The sequence below is a fragment of the Aethina tumida genome, chromosome 1 (genome assembly GCF_024364675.1).
Source record: "Aethina tumida isolate Nest 87 chromosome 1, icAetTumi1.1, whole genome shotgun sequence".
Taxonomy (NCBI): domain Eukaryota; kingdom Metazoa; phylum Arthropoda; class Insecta; order Coleoptera; family Nitidulidae; genus Aethina; species Aethina tumida.
This window is the reverse complement of record NC_065435.1, coordinates 38,097,547-38,116,756: the sequence shown is the minus strand read 5'-3', so window position 1 is coordinate 38,116,756 and position 19,210 is coordinate 38,097,547. Positions and strand designations below refer to the sequence as shown.

Here is a 19,210-nt window from a genome sequence, read left to right as displayed (position 1 = left end):
AGTCAATGAAAATTAGAATTCATTACCAAAGATGATTTACGCCACTCCAATCGTTAACAGCAATATTGCTTGTTCCGTAAACCACTGGTTAACAAATGTACAAATGATTATGATGTCCGTTTGTCTACGCTCTTCAATAATTCCTTCGATTCATCTAATTGAAAATTTTCACAAATGCCTCTTTTAAGGCAACTCACGACTTCAACTGTATTTCAAATGGATGAAAGAATCCTTTAAATATTTCATTTTTTAAACTCACATGGACAAATTGAACAAATATTTTTTATTTTGTTACTGTTATTTCTTTATATAAATATAGATTTTCACATACATTACACTAAAGGCAAATTTACACTCGTACCATTAGTCTCAAAATTTGGAGAGTAATTAGCAAGACATTCTTTAAAATGGTGGATGCGCCGATTAGTGAAAATGGCGAATACACGCTTTATTTTTAAAAAATGGTGAATGCGTACTTTATTTTTAAAAATGGTGGATGCGTTCTTATAAAAAATTCGAGTTATCAAAGTTCGACGACGAATCAATAATATTATTTATCTAATACATTGAGATTTAATATTTAAAGAATATTCACATATACAGTGTGAGTGTTTCATAACTTATAAGAATTGACGAGTTTACACCACAGGTTGGGTAAAACTTAAAAACGTGGCGGTTGCCTCAGAACCACACCAGTATATGCATGTATATATGTATGTATAAATGTGTCTTATCCGTTGGCACTTGCGGGCCAAAGTCCCAGACTCCCCGACATGTAATATACGTGCGGGTTTCGATGGCGAGGCAATACACGGTACGTCGGTCGCAATACAATATTCATGACCGTCGACGGTGTTGACGTTTGTTGTTTTTTTTTTTATTGTTATCTCGGTGGAGGAGCGCGGGGCGCACGTGCCACCAGGTAAAGGAGACACGGAACGCGGAGGACGGATTATTTGCGAATTTCCTGCATCGGTATCTACGACAGCCAGACCTCGACACATCCTCAGGGAACGGAAAGTGTTTTCGTTTTCCGGCAACTGGAATCGAGCGTTCGCACTCAAAACTCGAGACTGTTTGTTTCGCGAGGTCAACGGGACAAAAACGGCGAGCTAATATTTACACGTAGTGGAACTTTTCCCATTGTGGTGATCGCACAGTCACAACGGCGGAAAGCCGAAAAACTGAAAACAAAAAAGATTGAAACAGGATCCCCTTCAGTGTTATTATGAGCGTATTCGTCATAATTTTCGTTCGGGATGTTAAAAAACATATCGAAGATATTCCCCAGTGACACCATTACTCGTTTACAATTTGGGCACGTCATGTTACATATAAAAGCCAATTTTACAACGCGGTTCTTTTTTTCCCTTTTATTTCACCACACCTTTTACATGCGGTTTAGGTATTGTATGAGAAAGTTATAAAAGATTTTTATGGTATTGCAGCCGTGGGAATATTGTATTTTTATTTGCGACAAATACTTTTTTTACCTCTCGGATTCCTTTGAATTGCATAAATTTAATTACTTGGGAGAGAGGAAATATCAAATATTTTTTCTTTAATATAATAACGTTTTTCTCTTATATTTTCATTTTGATTCAAACGATTGAAACGGACGAATTTAAAGTAGAACAAAAACAAATTTTATTAGTATTTTATATAGAATGTTCTATAAATATAATAACTTAATAAAATTTATTAAAAATATGAGTTGTACATGACAACTTGGTAAACTGATGTTCTAGAAATTTCGTTCTGTTAGTTGACTGTTATAATCTGCTTATCTCTGTGTTGGATCTTTAGCTAAGAAACACCAACCTCCTGATAAAGAAATCATCCATTCCAGCGGATATCCAAAAACAATCAGAAGAGCTTTCACCTCGCTTATATAGTCTGCCCAAAATACATAAGGATAATGTACTACTGCAACCCATCATTAGTACTCCTGGGTCACCAACATATAACTTAGTTAAGTATCTTACCAGATTGCTACAACTTCATGTTGGAAACACTTCAACCTTTACCAAAGAATCCACTCATTTCGTTGAGATATTGAAAGGATTACATCCTAATGTATAAGATGGACTTTTCAGTTTCGACGTAGTTTTACTTTTCACTAAAGTATTGTTTTATGGAAAAGTTTGAATAAAATGCGATTGAAACATGGACAAGAAAAACTAGATCTGTTTCTAAAACACCTAAACTCTCAACATAACAATATCAAATTCACAATAGAATTGGAAAAGGAGAATCAAATAACTTTTTTGGATGTCGTAGTAAAGAGTGGGTGAACATTTAGATCATATAGTATACCAAAAACCTACACACACCGATCGGTATCTACATAAACTATCTAACCATCTTCCTAGTCAAAAACAAGGGGTCATCAAAACACTAACCGAACGAGCCAAAAGGATATGTACCACACACTACCGTACTGAAGAACAAGAACTCTTGGAAAACGCACTACAGGCCAACGGTTTTAAACGCTCAGAAATAAGACTTACAATGAGATCTCATACTAATAATAAAGATCCACCTAGTGAGCCCACAATTGGTAAAGCTTTTCTCGCATATAAATGTAAAGTTACCAATAGAATTGGAAAATCTTGTCAGATCTGCTAAAGATAGGAGAGACCATCGAACAGCTTCTGGGATATATCGCATACCATGCACTTGCGGAAAAGTATACATCATTACCACAAAACGTTCAATAAGGACAAGGATTAAGAATAACAAACACGGAAACAACTTTAACAGAGCATCCAGATCAACAATAAAAGTAAAATTTTATAGAATAAGAAAACAAGTTTACATTAAGTAAAATAATTAGGAGCATAATATTGAAAATGAATAGAGTAGTTAGTAGTAGTGTTAATGTGTCCGCAGCATTTTAATGAAAGCAATGTCGAATAATATATGGTCAGGATAAAGTGGAACGTATTGAATGTAAAAATGCTGAGGTGGCGAGTCGAAGTGTTCCCCAACGTCCCACATCCAAATTTAAGCATCCATCCAGCAGAAAAATACAGGAGCAAAGATGGCATAACGCTAATGCAATCTTCCAATAAAAATTCAATTGGCGCGATCGTAAACCGTAAAAATTCCAACTTAAAAATTAGTTTATATGGAAAGGAGTTGAAATTTGGCCGGCGCTGAAATATGTATGTACATAACAGTGGAAGGAATAAAAGCGAGCGTAAAATTTGTTCTTATATGACTCGTTTAATGTTGAGTTTTATGAGTGTCAAGATTGCATGCGGAATATTCTGATATATCACGTTTCCCTTCCACCTTATTTCGTTTGAACCGGGCGAGTGTGCGAGCCGGAACACCGCCGAACGACCGGAACAGTCACGTACGTGGCGGTCGCGCCGTCTCACCACCCATACGTCCCGTACCTTTCGATCTTTTCGAACCTTTCCAACCTCTTTAGAGCCTTCAGCCCTGTCAGGGCGATTGTGGGCCCAGTTAATTGGCTCTGACACGTTCGAGGGTTCGACAAGGATGACCTGCACTGTCCGGATAATTCATTATACTCATTACAATTCAATTTTAAAACGGCACGCCACCAGACTCTTTTATACGCGGCCGGCCGATTAGTCGAAATTGAGGCCTTTACGTAAAACGTCGTCGTGCTCTTTAATTTCACATCAGCCGCCCTCCGTACACCTAACATTAAGATAAGGCCTCCGATATTTCTATTGTTGTAATTATTGACCGAAATGTCTAAATTAAATTATTAGGGTAGATCGCATCGGGCATTTTTTAATATAGGAACGACACGATATGCGATGTGCGATATGCGATATGCGATATGCGATATGCGATATGCGATATGCGATATGCGATACGCGATATGCGCCCGCTTTTCCCTTTGCCTTTCAATCTCCGGAACGTAACACGTGTTTCGAATCGTTTTTGGCAGTCTGGCAAATCGATGCGACACCAAAAGTGAATAATTGTTTTGTTTGATTGCAGCTACGACGTACGCGGCAGGTCGATAAACAAGGCGCTCGACTGGTCGGATCCGAAGATGTTCGGTCCCAGGGCCTATTTCGTGACGATGACCAAGCCGGCCGCCCTCAATCTCGATTCGGTGCAGTTGGACGACGAGGGCGTCTACAGGTGCAGAGTGGACTTCAGGACAACGCCCACGAGGAACTTCGCCATCAACCTCACCGTCATCGGTAAGAACACCAACCATTAACCCCTCTGTCAGTCGGCCACTTGAAATGGGTTAATGTGGAAGAAAAAATTTAACCTATTATATGTAATTAAATTTGCTGACTGGTTTTCAAGCTGGAAATGGCAGTTTGATAATAAGTTGAAGGGAAATGCTCCAAGTCGAGATAACACAATTACGAATTTCACAGTGGGTGTCTTCAACATTGAAAATTGACTGTATAAAAAGTTTTTCATTTGATTAATAAACAGTCGGCGTCCGTAATTAAATACAAATACTAAAATAAATAATCCACAAACCGTATTAAAACTCTGCGCGCGATTCGAAAAGTTTTAAAAGAGAAATGAAGGGAATACGTAGGAGAATGAGGAGGAGCTGGAGGAGCAGGAGGAGGACGAGGTGGTGGCGTAGGAGGAGGAGGAGGAGGAGGAGGAGGAGGAGGAGGCTGTATTCCTCCTTTAGGCTGTAATCGTTTGTTTCAACAAAATTAAATTGAATTGTTATGTTAGGTGACATAATTAAATTCTCGACCAAGAATTTATGCTTAAACAAATTAAATCATTTGACCTGAAGTTGAATTAAATTCGGTCCGGGCTCGACTCAACTGTAATTATAATTTAATCATTTTAGACATTTCGAACAGATGGCCCGGCCGACTACACTTTCCTCTTATATAATACACTTGGCGCAATTTTACGAATAAAATTTCTGTTAAAAAAACTCATTTAAAACTTCTCATTACTTTGTAATTGCCTCGTTAATTTCCTCACCGCCATTTTCTTTGGTCTGAGCCTCAGACAACTTCAAGTGTGACGACACAATTTCCCTCCATCCGACCGTTCGTCGCGTCCCTCACTTTAAATTATTAATTACCCCTAAAAGGAAACTCTAAATACGTCACACTTATTATCAACTTCGTGAATTCACACGTCGCACTCGCAACGGTTGATTTGATGATTTGTTTTGTTTTTTTAGTGCCGCCTCATCAGATGTTGCTGTACGACAATTCGGGGCGAGACGTGTCCGGAGTGGTGGGCCCCCTGGAAGAAGGATCCGACCTGGTGCTCACCTGCGAAGTGCGCGGAGGTAAAGCATTATTATTATTTTTTATTCCGTCCCCGCTCCCCGCTTCTTGTATTTAATATAGGAGGTTTTACGAGTGTCACGCCGTTTGACGCGGTCTTAATTAAGTAATTAAAAATACTGGGGAAGGATGTCCTTCTTGGCACACTAAAAAGGATATTTTATAGTGGGACCCTCTCGGCACACCTTTGCCGAAAATGGAAAGTTTTAGTGGCGGCGCAGGGCTCGGAGAACGACACGTTTTATTACTTTCCACCCTTTAATGTTGTATTTTAAAGTGGATTTGCATATTTCCAAATTTTATCGCGGGACTCGGCTTGCGATGCCACCTTCCACCGTCGCTGGAACGCCTGAATGTTTAATGCCCTCTACTCAGCTAGTTGTTAATATTAACAATAGGAACTCGATGATCGTCGTTAGTTTTACCAGTTACCTTTCAAAAGCTCTACTAACAAAGTAGGAATAATATTTATTTATAAATAAACTCGTATAAACTTATATTGTGACATCCCAAAAGTCACAGAAATTGATTTTTTGTAAATATCTCGTTTCCAATGCTTAATCCTATCATGGTTGAATATAATATAACAGTTATATATAATAAAAAATGATGATTATATATTTAGCAACTACCAGTTACCGATTTCCGAGATATTCAGCTATATTAATTTTGATTAAAATGACTGGACTATTAATAAAATAAAACGGTTTGAAAGACCGAAAATTTATATCGTTGTGGCGTCGATTCGAAAAAATAAAATTCCACATCCGTTTCGAAATTGTTTAGTCAATTTATGTGAGCATCCGGGCGGATTTGTGTGCGTTAAAAGGGCATTTGTGCGGAGGCCCCCGCTGAAATTGCAACCTGGCGCCTGTGCCGGTCCTCTTAATGCACCCGAGATGATGGGATTCCGCAAGAAACAGCAAAACCGGCGGGATGGGGTGGGGGAGAGTCTCAGGCAGGAGTACTGGAGGCATCCTCCTTTTCTGCGGCTCTCCGGAACTTTTAAATTGCGGCTTTGTCTCCTATTACGGGCAACTACATTTTTATTGGCCGTATTTACATCTAAATGCAGATGCACCATAATCAATTCCGGCAATAAAGATTCGGTTTTACAGCTCCTGTGGTTATTGTAAACGTACGTGTCGCTTTATAACTTGGAATTGTCGCCGTCTGCGTCGGGGCCTTTTGTGTCCACTTTGTATTTGTTTGTTGTGACATGCGAAACTGTAATAAATTATAATATTAATGGGGTGCGGTGGAGTGTTTTTAAAAGGTAACAGTTTATATAAAAGATTTCCGTTTATTGTGTTTCCAGGTCGTCCAACTCCGACGGTGTCCTGGTTCATAAACGATCGTCTGGTGGAAGGTCAGCTCGAATCCAGTGGGAACCATGTTATGGTGAACAGACTGGTAGTGAACAGGGTCACGAGAGACCATCTCAACTCGACCTATAAGTGTCAGGCTAGCAACACGAAGCTGATGATGCCGGCCGAGAAATCCGTTCGATTAGAATTATTACGTAAGTACATTTCACTCTTCTCTCCTCCCTTCTTTTCTTTTTACAATTGTCATTGTACAATTCGTTTTTATTTTATTTTATTTTATTTTATTTTATTTTTATTCCTTCGTTGACATTGTATCGTCGTTATTTGCGCTTTGTCTCGTCTCGTCCGGCCCTCATTTGACATTTTTGCTTTTCCAGTTCGGCCGTTGAGTGTGCGGATCGTGAGGAAACCGAAGCAACTAATAGCAAACGAAGAGGTGACCATCCATTGCGAAGTGGCCGGGTCCAGGCCCAAGGCGAACGTCTCGTGGACAAGGGACAATCGTGCCTTCAGACGGGGAAAGGTAATTTCGGTTAACTGTCTCTCCCTCGTCTCTCGCTCGTCTCCCCCCAGACCTCGGGGTGGAAAAAAAAAACCCGACGAGAGTGGACTTTGAACAAGGTTATTAGAGACGAGTGCGGTCGAATGTTTGCGTTGCAGTCTGGACGTCGGACTGATTATTATTTCGGATTGTTTGTTTACATGTAGATTTAATGGAATAATTGAGAATTTATTTGTTTTTCGTAGGTTTTATCTGAAATTGACGGAATCTTCTTATTAGTAAAATAATTAGGGATACAGATGCACACGTGAAGTACACAGATCTAAACTAAATTAATTATTTAGGCGTACGTTAAAAGTTCAACATCTGGATAGAAACCCATTTAAATTTGTCAGTTCCAAACTCCTAATTGTGACACTAATGCACATATTAATTAATTATTCATGAAATTCATAAAATATTGCTTAGAAGCAAATAACGCCAATCAAACAATTAATAATTTACTTGATCTAACCAGTAAAATTATCGATTACCGCCGACATATCAATCCCATGTGCAAATAGTGTTTTACATTATGAATGCTTGAATATTACTTGTTGATTAAAAAGTAAGATGACAATCTTATGTGGTGTACAGGTTATCGAAGATGGCAACGACACTTTAGTGATTAGTTCGGTGACCTTTTCGCCGGTCCCAGAAGATGACGGTACATTCCTGAAGTGTATCGGTGACAACCCCAAACTGCCAGGAGTTGGTCAGGACGACTCGTTCAAACTCAGCGTCGTGTGTAAGTTATTTTAATAGTATTAGTATTGTACACATTAAAACACATTTGAACAGCAATTATTAGTCGTTTCGTGTTAATAATATATTCAAGAGTATCAAGGTATAATTATGTACGTTTTTTAAATACAGTTTTTACAAGTATTTACAAACAACTGTGGCCTACTTTGTTTCCCAGATTATATCTAGTTTGGCGAATTTATTTATTGATTTACCTTAACAAGTGTACGGTTTGTTTGGGCACCGATCTTATCTGATAATTGGAAATTTTTCCAAAGAACAAAACGCCGAATCAGTCACGTGACCGTAATTTGTTTCGTTCACTAATTAATAATTATGCCTGAACGCGGCCGTTTCCATCGTTTCCATCGTTTCCACCGTTTCCACCGTTTCAACCGTTTCAACCATTCCCATACGTTTAATCCGTTTTGCCGGTAATAAATTTTAAAACATATCAAACTTCGAAATTGCAGATCAAAAAAGTTTCCGCGGTTATTTCTGGTCTCCTTTGACGGCCTATTTGTGCGTGCTTTACATAATATATTATTTCCATTTCTCCGTATAAAAAGGATATCGATCGATTTTGCTTGAATAAAAATGGCTTTCGGGTTAGTACAAATCAGCCGGTTTAATGTGCCCGTTCCAGGCTAGAATAATATGTAAAGTTAAATTCTTCTCGGTTAAAGCTAAATCCAGTATCTGTGTTTAGATTCTAAAGGAAATCGCCCACCTTTTCATATCCTTTATCTGGCAGAATGTCTGTTGGAAAACCATTTATTATTGAACCTCGAAAATTGTTTCAATTCCAATTTAGAAATTCCAATTTTACCACGTTAACAGCCTAAGAAACAAACGTGAAAATAATAATAACAATAATAATAATAATAATAATAATAATAATAATAATAATAATAATAATGATTTTGTTTAACATACGCTAATACATACGAAATGTTGATGGAATAGTGTCTGGTTTTTAATTTAATAAATAATTTCCAATATTTTAAATATTGATTCTTCTCAGTTCAAGATAAATCCAGTAGCTGTGTTTAGATTCTAAAGGAAATCGGCCACTTTTTCATATCCTTTATCTGGTAAAATGTCTGTTGGAAAACCATTTATTATTAAACCTCAAAAATTGTTTCAATTCCAATTTACAAATTCCAATTTTACCAAGTTGGCTGTCTAAGAAACAAACGTGAAAATAATAATAACAATAATAATAATAATAATGACTTTGTTTAACATATTCTAATAGGTACAAAATGTTGATGGAATAGTGTCTGGTTTTTAATTTAATAAATAATTTCGAATATTTTAACTATTGACTCCTGTTGGTTCAAGCTAAATCCAGTATCTGTGTTTAGATTCTAATTTATCGCTCTTAAATTTAAATTCAACCATTTAACCCTCTGTGCGACCATACCCTGGTACTTGAAAAAGGCTTCATTAAAATCTTTGTTTCAAGTTTCTGTTATATTTTCAATAAAATAAATTCAGAAATTTGAAATGTAACGATTTTAAATGTCAGATATGTGTGTGCTTGTTATTGTATTACATAGAAATTTATTTTATTTTTCTCTATGTTATTTAAATAAAAAGTTAACTGAAAATAGATCAAAAGGTTTATGCGTATGAACAATAAAATTTAAAAAAAATTCTTTTATATTTGCAGGTATTTTGTATTTGAATAATTATTCGTTACTGGTTATGGGTTTACTATTGTATATGTTAAATCCGTAAAAGCAAATTCATTTAGAACGACGCTACAATAAGAATAAAAGGAACTTTTCATAAGATACCGATGACTGTCTCTAACCTTTATTTCTGTTGATCAACTTTTCTTAGATAAAAACAGAGTCAGATCGGATCTTCAAGTGATGTAGTGTCATCACATCACATACAATCCATACGTTTGTAACATACGACAAATAAAGTGCCATTGTACTTGTAAATATTTTCAATCATTTAAAAATCATAATCAATAATTTAATTAACTTAAGTTTACTAATTTTGAAAGACAAAAATAAAAAAGACAGAGATACAATTGTATAAAATTTCAAGTAGAGGAGGTAATTTATTAAATTTTAATTTAATTTAAGAATATTTTATTAAATAGTTCTACATGAAGACATAAAAAAATCCTACCATTTAAACTTCGAACCCACCGTTCGACCACACACCGACACTTGAAAAAACGTTTCAAAAGCTCTCCTGAATTCCAAAAGTGTTCAGTGGGTAAAAATTGTTAATTAGGTAAATTCGTAAGTTCAGTAAATTTGCAATGCAATTTGCGTGCAATTCGTGTATCCCCATTTATTAGGTATTATTAGATTAATAAATTATCTTCGTGTCAAGAATCTTCAATAAATATAACATTCCATGAGTACAATCGTAATAAAATTGAGTTTTTGTGAGGGATGTAATTATTTAATTTAGCATAATAGGACTGATGTATGGATAGGCCGCACGCAATCGCCCCACAAGGGACGAATTACTAAGTCAGGTTTTATTAAATATTTTTCAAAGCAACGGTTCGGTTCCGAACAAATAGCAAAAAGGTTAGTGCGGCATCGCGTTTTGCATTAACGTTATGCCATCTACGTTAAGTTTAATGTACATTAACAGACAAATGCCTACAGACCCGGCACTCGCAGTCGCAGTTGCAGCAGTTGCAGCAGTTGCAGCAGTTGCAGCAGGCACGGCACGAATTTTTCTCACAATTTTTCCCCCCGAAAACTTATCCGCAACCGTGCAAAATTAAACGGAGAGTTATTACAAAACGTTAATTAAAAGTGTCCGCACAAAAGGGGGATAGCAATGTACGGACGAAAAACAAAACTAAGAACAATAATGCGAGCTAAGTAGTTTTTTGTGCGCATTTTATTTAATTTAATTTAAAAATTGTTTTCCTTTTTTGGAGCGAGAGCGCCCCTCTCTCGCATTTACATAAAACGCGTGGAGTTGCCGCAGTTTTTCATTAAGCTCCCGCAAACAGTTGTTGCGCCGAAACTACTACAATGAAATCCGTCTTATTAATATCCCGCCGCGCAGTTACACTGAATTTTAAGTGAAGAAATACGGCCGCGGAACGACGACGGATGCCGCTGTGCCCGTTCAAAAACGGGGAAAACGGCATTAACGCCAAAAACGGCAAAAAAGGCAAAAAAGGCAAAAATAGGATTACCAAAGGTTCACATTTCCGATGTGCGGTCATGTCCAATCCTAAGATAAGCATCTGACTTAATTATTGCCGTGATTCCCGTGATTTTAATCGCATTTCATAAATTGGATGTACTGTATCGTTGTATCGTTGTATCGTTGTATCGTTGTATAGTTGTATCGTAATACGATTACCCCTAACGATAACTAACGCATGCTTCCCCAAAATTAACGATTACCCTAAACTCGGTTAATTTACAAACTTGCCCCACATACGACTGACTACTATATACACATTCTACCAGTCCATTAATACAACATAATCATCCCCTTCTGTCACGTAAAATTGTTATGAAAGCAGCCGGTGGTAATTTACGGCGGGCGGCGTGGCCAACACAAACGTCCCTTGTAAAACTGTTTGTGATACATTTTTTTGCAGATCCACCCCAGGTGACGTTGCATTTAGGAAGCACTTTAAACCCGGACGACATCAAAGAGGGAGACGACGTTTATTTCGAGTGCAACATTAAGGCCAACCCTAAACAACACAAAATTACCTGGTTCCACGACGTAAGTATCCTTATCTTAGGATTCTTAGTTCTTAGATTTGATCTATTAATTTTTTACGGCCTCCCGGTTTATTCTGTAAGGCAATGAATCGCTTTAAACAAAGTGGCGTGCAATATTTCGAAATAATCATGCACTACTACAGCACATTCGAGCGGCAGTTAATAACGAATCCTCGTTGCACTATGAAACGTTAGTTGAGTGGAGTTTTGTCGAGTTGATGTTGATTCGCACTATAAACATGTAACGGCGTCGCAATAAACTTCCTGCAGGAGAGTATCTGGTAATTTCCGAAAAGGTCGCAAACAGAGAGAGCAACTCGGCCGCCGCTCGAGGTTTTCATGGCGCAACTTTACTTATAGGGAAACTTTGTCCCTTTCAAGGATTAATCACTGTTAAATTAAGTTCTTTTACGTCCCCGGCCCAACTTCACGTATCAAAGGTTAGCCGCTGATTTACTCCGCAGTTTCTATGGCCAATTCGACGACCCAACGACTGCATTAAGATTCACCGCCGAAAGGAGCAACTTGCTTAATTTGGCTTTGACCAATTTTATTTCGGTAAATAGCTACACACTGTTCAAATGTTAATGTTAAAATGTTCGATTCGCGACGTGGTTTTTGGCCAGGAAATTTCTTTTCAATGCTTCTTCTTTGTAAACAAAAATGTTCCAACCAATCAATAAGAAATTAAATCAAGAATAAGAACTTGGACAATTTAGGGTCCGTTCGTTGGCCGCTCTTATCTGTTTAGGAATTTTGGTGTTTTTATGCTCTGGTGTCCATATTTTATCCAGCTTCAATGCTTCTTCTTTTCTGTTGTTGAAATTGTTTCCCTTGTTTATGGATTACAATTGCTTCCCTATCATTCTCATGTGATATCCGGATGTCGAGGCAAGCAATGAAGAATAAGAACACTTGGAAAACTGGTCAACGGATACAGGCGCTCAGAAATAAGATGTACAATGCGACCTCACACTAAAAATTCACCTTAGTGAGCCCACAATTGGTGGACCATATATATATTTATGTAAAGTTACATAACATAACATCCATACTGTTTTTATACCAACAAGGAAGATTCACCACAATCTCGGATCTCGGATCTCGGATCTCGGATCTCGGATCTACCAAAAATAGGAGAGACCATCAAACAGCTTCTGGGAACGTTCAATAAGGACTATTAAGGATTAAGGAGCACAAACGAAACTGCATTCTAGGACAATCAGACAAATCTGCTGTAGCAGCTGAACATGCATTGTTAGATGGAAATGACAAGATAAAATTCCATGAAACACAATTGCTTGCCCCGACAACGGATATCACAAGAGAATGATTAGGGAAGCAATTGAAATCCATAAACACGGAAACAACTTCAACAGAAAAGAAGCATTGAAGCAAGCAATTTACATCTCGTCTTGTGAATGTGAAAAGAATCAATAAGAAACACTGATAAAACTCGCATATGGGCATATGGGCATATGGGCATATGGGCATATGGGCATATGGGCATGTACGTCTGTATTAATTGGCAACCCTAAATTTTATCTCGTCCATAAAATGTTCTTTCTGTTCCGGCTCTAATCGCATAATAATGAAGCATTTTTTATGATCGTCCGCGGTCGCACAAAGAATAAATGGCACTTAAAGCGAACGGTTACGGGCGCCGCAAGCAGAAGACCTAAGTTATTGTGGGGCGTCTTAAGGAATCGGCCGACATTTAAAAACGTATCTTACGTTCGGATACGCATTTGATGAACTTCCAGTGCCGTCCCGGAGGATAACTTTTATGAACAATAATTGAAGACGCTTTACGAGGTCGTAAACTGCCGGATTATGTGCAATCTTCGAGGAGGTGATACACAGATAGGTCCGTTTTCCAAAAATTTACGGATTTATGTCCAACACGGAGCCGAGAACGGGGAACGGGGAACGGGGAACGGGGAATGGGGAACGGGGCGAGGGGGGCACCTATAAACCATAGTTTTGACACTTAATTTTATCAAACAGGGCGCAATTAAGGATTAACATCACGTTTATGGTGCCCTTAGGTGGGCTCCAACAACAGACCGTGAAAATTCCGAGATAACCGTGTCATTACTATTAATTTATTTTAATGTTGCTTAAAATGAAATGGTCGGTAGTTTTGGGTTATCCTAACGGCAGTAAAATTATTTAAGGACCGTCGCCAACGATGGTCCTTCAAGGAGGATTTTATAGAAATTTCTTTATTGGCTACTCTCATACTATACTTGGTAATTAAATGTTCGCCCCTTTAATAAATATTCTTTCCACTCGTTTCTACACGTTAAAAATATTCGCGGACGTTTACTGTTCCAGATTGTCAGCATAGGAATTCATATGAAATCCCTTTATTTACGACTGGCGAGGTATTGTAAGGATTTACCCCCTGCCCCTTACTCTTGGCTGCGACAAATTCCTTATTTAGTTTATCACAGTTTTTACCTAAAATTAATCTTAACTTAAACAAGCGGCGTCCGTAATTGGACCGGTTCAAAGCCAGTCGATTTCGTAATTTGTTAAAATTTACTACCTTATAATTTATCCGTCGAATATAACCGACAAATTGTCCGCACATACATTTTCTCTCCTCTTCGGACTGAGGCTGGATGCTAAGTGATCGTAAAATACGACATTAAGCTGTCCAACAGCTTCTTACCGATTCCCGTAATCAGACCATAAATATCTCCGTTTCCGGTATAATAGACATCCCGGATTATAATGGGCCGCAGATACTATAAATTTTCTAGCTGTTGTACGCTGAAATATAGTACAAATTTATCGGCTAGCACTGCCTAAAGATAATTATACCGTTATAAATTTTTCAGGGGATGCTCGTAAGCCAGAACATGTCCTCAGGTGTGATCATCAGTACCCAAAGTTTGGTGTTACAAAGCGTCACCCGTCGCCAGAGCGGAGCGTACACTTGCTCGGCCACCAACAACAGGGGTGAAAAGAGCAGTGCACCAGTCAACCTGCGAGTCCGATGTGAGTATGGGGTTTGGAAGTACGTCCCTAATTTTCAGGGGTTTAAGAACGGGCAAATATTTGACGAAGTTAAACAGTCGGGACCGGAACGGTTGATCTTGGCAAGTGTCTCACGATGATTAAGGGCGGACGAGGCCAGAGAGATAATGAGAACAAATGTTGCAACACATCCAGGAAATACAATCAAAACATACAACTTTTGTTTTGTAATAACAACAATAATGTAATTATATTTTGTTCCAACCAGGCGTTTAATCAATACTTGCCTCGATGGCTCCTCATTATTTCAGTAACAAACCACAGCTTTGGCTTAGGCAATATAAACAAGCTCTTTGTAATCTAGCCTAGTTTTGCGTCGTTTTATGCCCACCCACTAAATTACATTACATTGTTGCAATTTTCAGATGCGCCCGTCTGCAGCAAAGACAACGAAGTGACCGTGATAGGCGCCTCATTGGACGAAGAGTTGAAGGTGCGTTGTCAGGTGTCGGCGGACCCGAGCGACGTCAACTTCATCTGGCAGTTCAATAACAGCGGCGAAAGCTTCGACGTCGGCACAGATCGATTCAGGACGTCCAGCGGCAACGTGAGCGAACTGATGTACACGCCGGCCACGCAAAGAGACTACGGCACTCTCACCTGCTGGGGCACCAATTCGATCGGCCGACAAATGGAACCTTGCGTCTTCCAAGTGGTGCCCGCCGCAAAACCCAGTCCTTTAACCAACTGCACCTTGCACAGGGTCATGAACCAGACCGCCGACGACGTGGAGGTTGAGTGCCGGGCCGGTTACGACGGTGGATTGCCCCAGAGGTACTAAACCATCAAAATTACTAAAATTAAACACTTTAATAACGTTGTTGATTTTAGATTTGTCTTGGAAGCGTACGATGCTCACACGATGAGGCTTAGACTGAACATGTCCGTGGCCGATACTGATTTACCAGTCTTCCGACTGGACCTCGGGGAACTACTACCTTCACCGCCAGCCTTGCGTATATTCGTGTACGCCCAGAACGCCAAAGGTAAAAGCGAAAAGCTCATCCTGGAAGATGTGACGCTGAACGATGCTGAAAAACGTACTGACGGAAACTCGAACATGAGCATGGTCCCGTTGGCTGCCCTTCTCACGGGATCGCTGCTGACTTTAGGCCTGGCGGTCTTGGTCATAGTGGTAATCGCGGTGCGAAGACGCAGGGGACAATGCGATAACGGGCAGCACTGCCCGCATCACATGAGCATCGATCAGTCTACGAAGCATCAGCCTAAGTCACGGCATGGTTCAATGTTGGAAATTAACACGGGAGATAATAGGTAAATTTAAATGGCACATGAAAATTCAGCAGTGAGAATAATCGTTGTTTTGCACAGATACGTTGTGGCTTACACCCTCAAACCAGCGGAAGATTGCCAGGCACCAACGTTGCCGCCACCCCCGTCTATGATCTCGCCTTCCGATCCCAGACGGCAACCGGACATCCTGAACACCCCACGAGGTGAGTGCCTGTGTAGATGTCACCATCGTAGGGTAACGTTCGGATCGACTTTCGGTAAAACATGGATTTACAATGGGGAACATCAAACTGAATGCTAGATGTTGTTAGTCACTTTCTAAATGTATTAATTTACACACTACAATACTGTGAATCACGGTAATTAACAACTTTGCGTCTAAATTTAACAAAACTCCTTAAAATAGTACGTGGAATTCGTTCGTAGTAAAGTAAAAGTAGAATCGACATAGCAATAAACCTCTTACAAGAAAAGAGAAGTTTTCAAGTCAACTACGTAATGAGATAACAATGTGACACTGTATGAATTCAGAAAGTTACACTTCCAAGTTAACTTTCAAACTTATATTGTGTTTTAAACTACTTTTTTCTAATTTGTTAATACAAATACGTTTATTGTTAATTGCTGAATTATTTTTCATCAATATTTATTATCGAATAGTAAATTTAGATGTCATATCTCAGTCACAGTATATTTAAAACGCCATATCAATTAATCACGCACAATTTGGTCAAATTCTAGTCATTGTATGCCAATTTTATTTACATATATCAATGAACGGTGTAAATTAATATGTGTGCATGTGTGCCTTTAATTTTTTATTTGTCTAATGTTTATTGTTGGCTGCCGTCCATAAAATGTTTTATATTTAGTTTGCATCTATTTATACTAAATATTTTTTGTATATTTTTGTATGATATTAATAAATTATTTTTATGATTATTTATGTTTGTTTATTTTGACCTTAATTTGTACACAATCTGTGTATAATAACTGTGGATCCTCTGTTTTATTGTATTATTCTATTTTTTAATATTCTTCAGAAAAAAACATGTCTTTTATACACATACCAACCGAAAAGCGTTTGATACGACTGGATTTTGAGAGAGACATCATGCACGAGAGAGACAATAAAAGTCCGCAAATTTGCTCCGTAGTGGGAATCTTCTGTTACTGTTTCTGTCATGCACGATGTCTCTCTCAAAATTCGTGTAGAATCAAAGGTTTTCCAATCGGTATGTTTATTGAAATTAATATTGTCTAAGGCAAAACATTAAGGAAATGTTAAACCTGTTGATAAAATCACACACAATATCACACAGTCCGATTAACTCCCGTGGAACCCCGAGGTTGACGAGGGCCCATCCCTGTAGTCGCCTTCAGCATGTAATAATGAATCGTGTAGCGAGACTCATTTTAAAATTGCCCGTGTAAGTAAAAAGCAATTTTGCCTGCCAGGAGCGGACTCAACTCCCACAGGACTGTGCCGGCCGGAGTCCCTGTTCACGCCCCCCGGCGCAGCAGGAAGCGACCACTTTCTCAGCCGGCACCAGATCAACTGCAGCCCACCAGTTATTTCTAATACTCAGGTGAAACAACAATTTTAACTAATCAATATGAATATGTGTGACAATTTGTTTATTTTTTTTAATTTAGTCGCCTTTGAGCATGGGAAACGAGATCTGCAACACCCTGGGCAGAAGCAGGCCAAGGCCCAGGGACACGTCTTACTCCAACTTCGCAACGATGAGGAGGGACCACCATCTGATAGCAGACTCCATACCTGGACCGGAAAGTTGTGTGTAAAATTGTCATTTAATATAGGTTCGACGCCCATTTAAATGATGGTAGAATTTAGGGAAATAGGACGAGAACGGGACGTTTTGAATGTTTCTGAAGAATGAGTGGATCGCGTCTGTGCCATTTACATTCGAACCATGAACCAACCTACCCCCATTTTAACCCCCTGTACCCAACAGTTGAAATCAATCTCGAGCTTAAACTACTTCTTGTATTAATCAACGAAACTCTTGACTAGTGAATTTACGGACTGTATATATAAATCGCAAACTCGACGAATGGAAGGATATATTGTAGGTATTGGTGTAGCCTATAAACAATCATTTTTATTATTGATTATTGTAAATATATTCTTCCGTGCGTCGCTCTAAATAGGCCTATATACATAAAGACAAACAATGTTCTACTGGAATTATGTAAATGAATGTGTATAGTGAATTTATAATCATACTGTGTATGATTGAGTTGTGTTTAAATAATATACTGTGTGTTATATTTAATAAGATAAATATTTATTTAAAAGGTGATACTGGGTTGTTGCAATTGGGTAAATTTCACTGTAAATAAATAAATTTGTTTCGTTATAAAATAAAAACATACAAATCTTACTCATTGAACATTGAACAATAGACTGATTATTATTTTTTTTCTTGACGAAACAGATTTATTATTTATAATTGCCTAATGCAAGGATTGAATGAATATTGGAAGTATGAATATATTCATATTAATTTAGTTTAGTTGCCCTGAGGATATAAAATGAAGTAAAGAGAAATGAACAAACAATTTTGAGCTTCTTCAAGCCTGTATATTATTAAAGTTTAGTTTGCTTGAAATTGTATGTTCCAATACTGCTTTTGTCCAGGACAATAATTCTCTAAAAAACAAAGTGAAATTGATATCAAGATATAATAAGACAATTAAGTTTTAAATGTGTTATAGCTTCTGCTCATTATTATTTATTAAAGAATAATGGAATTGTCTTCTATTATTTTGTTAATTAGTCTCCTAAATTGTGCGTTCATTGAAGATGCACGACTTTTTAATTACCCAGAGTGTGTGCGCGACCAATTTCTCAGTAAATGAATGAAAGCTTTTTGTTTTCAAATATTATTTTGTAAAAAGGTTTAGTCGATCCTGTTTTATATATATATATATATATATATATATATATATATATATATATATATATATATATATATATATATATATATATAAATATAGACTAATATAAGTTGCAAAAAAAAACTATTGTAAAAATATTTGTTACTAATTAAATAATTTCTACTTGTTGTTATTCTGTTTCTCATTTTCCTGAACATGATAACAATGCGAAAATAAATGTATGATTACCGTTTGTTAAACCGTTTTTTATTTAACGAGTGGAAACAATATTGTAAATATAAAGTGATATATTTGCGTTATTTTATTCTTTGTAAACCCACCTAATTCACAATTCGTATCATTTTTTTTTGTACAAGAGTGTGAGTAAGT

At 37.8% G+C, this 19,210-nt stretch overlaps 1 protein-coding gene across 6 annotated transcripts in view; it reads left to right on the top strand.

Annotated features, from left to right (window-relative positions):
• The window catches only part of LOC109600130 (synaptogenesis protein syg-2), a 154,875-nt gene extending 136,013 nt beyond the window's left edge, over positions 1-18,862 (top strand). For all 6 annotated transcript variants that reach the window (XM_049964726.1, XM_049964738.1, XM_020016215.2 and 3 more), the window contains 12 exons: positions 3,985-4,193; positions 5,165-5,275; positions 6,592-6,795; positions 6,979-7,124; positions 7,740-7,890; positions 11,488-11,618; positions 14,464-14,623; positions 15,028-15,436; positions 15,494-15,937; positions 15,995-16,119; positions 17,375-17,505; positions 17,573-18,862. In XM_049964726.1, the coding sequence (XP_049820683.1) occupies positions 3,985-4,193; positions 5,165-5,275; positions 6,592-6,795; positions 6,979-7,124; positions 7,740-7,890; positions 11,488-11,618; positions 14,464-14,623; positions 15,028-15,436; positions 15,494-15,937; positions 15,995-16,119; positions 17,375-17,505; positions 17,573-17,722 (2,371 nt within the window). In that variant the 3' untranslated portion in view covers positions 17,723-18,862. The remainder of the gene's footprint in view (positions 1-3,984; positions 4,194-5,164; positions 5,276-6,591; positions 6,796-6,978; positions 7,125-7,739; positions 7,891-11,487; positions 11,619-14,463; positions 14,624-15,027; positions 15,437-15,493; positions 15,938-15,994; positions 16,120-17,374; positions 17,506-17,572) is intronic.
• The last annotated feature ends 348 nt before the right edge of the window (positions 18,863-19,210 follow it).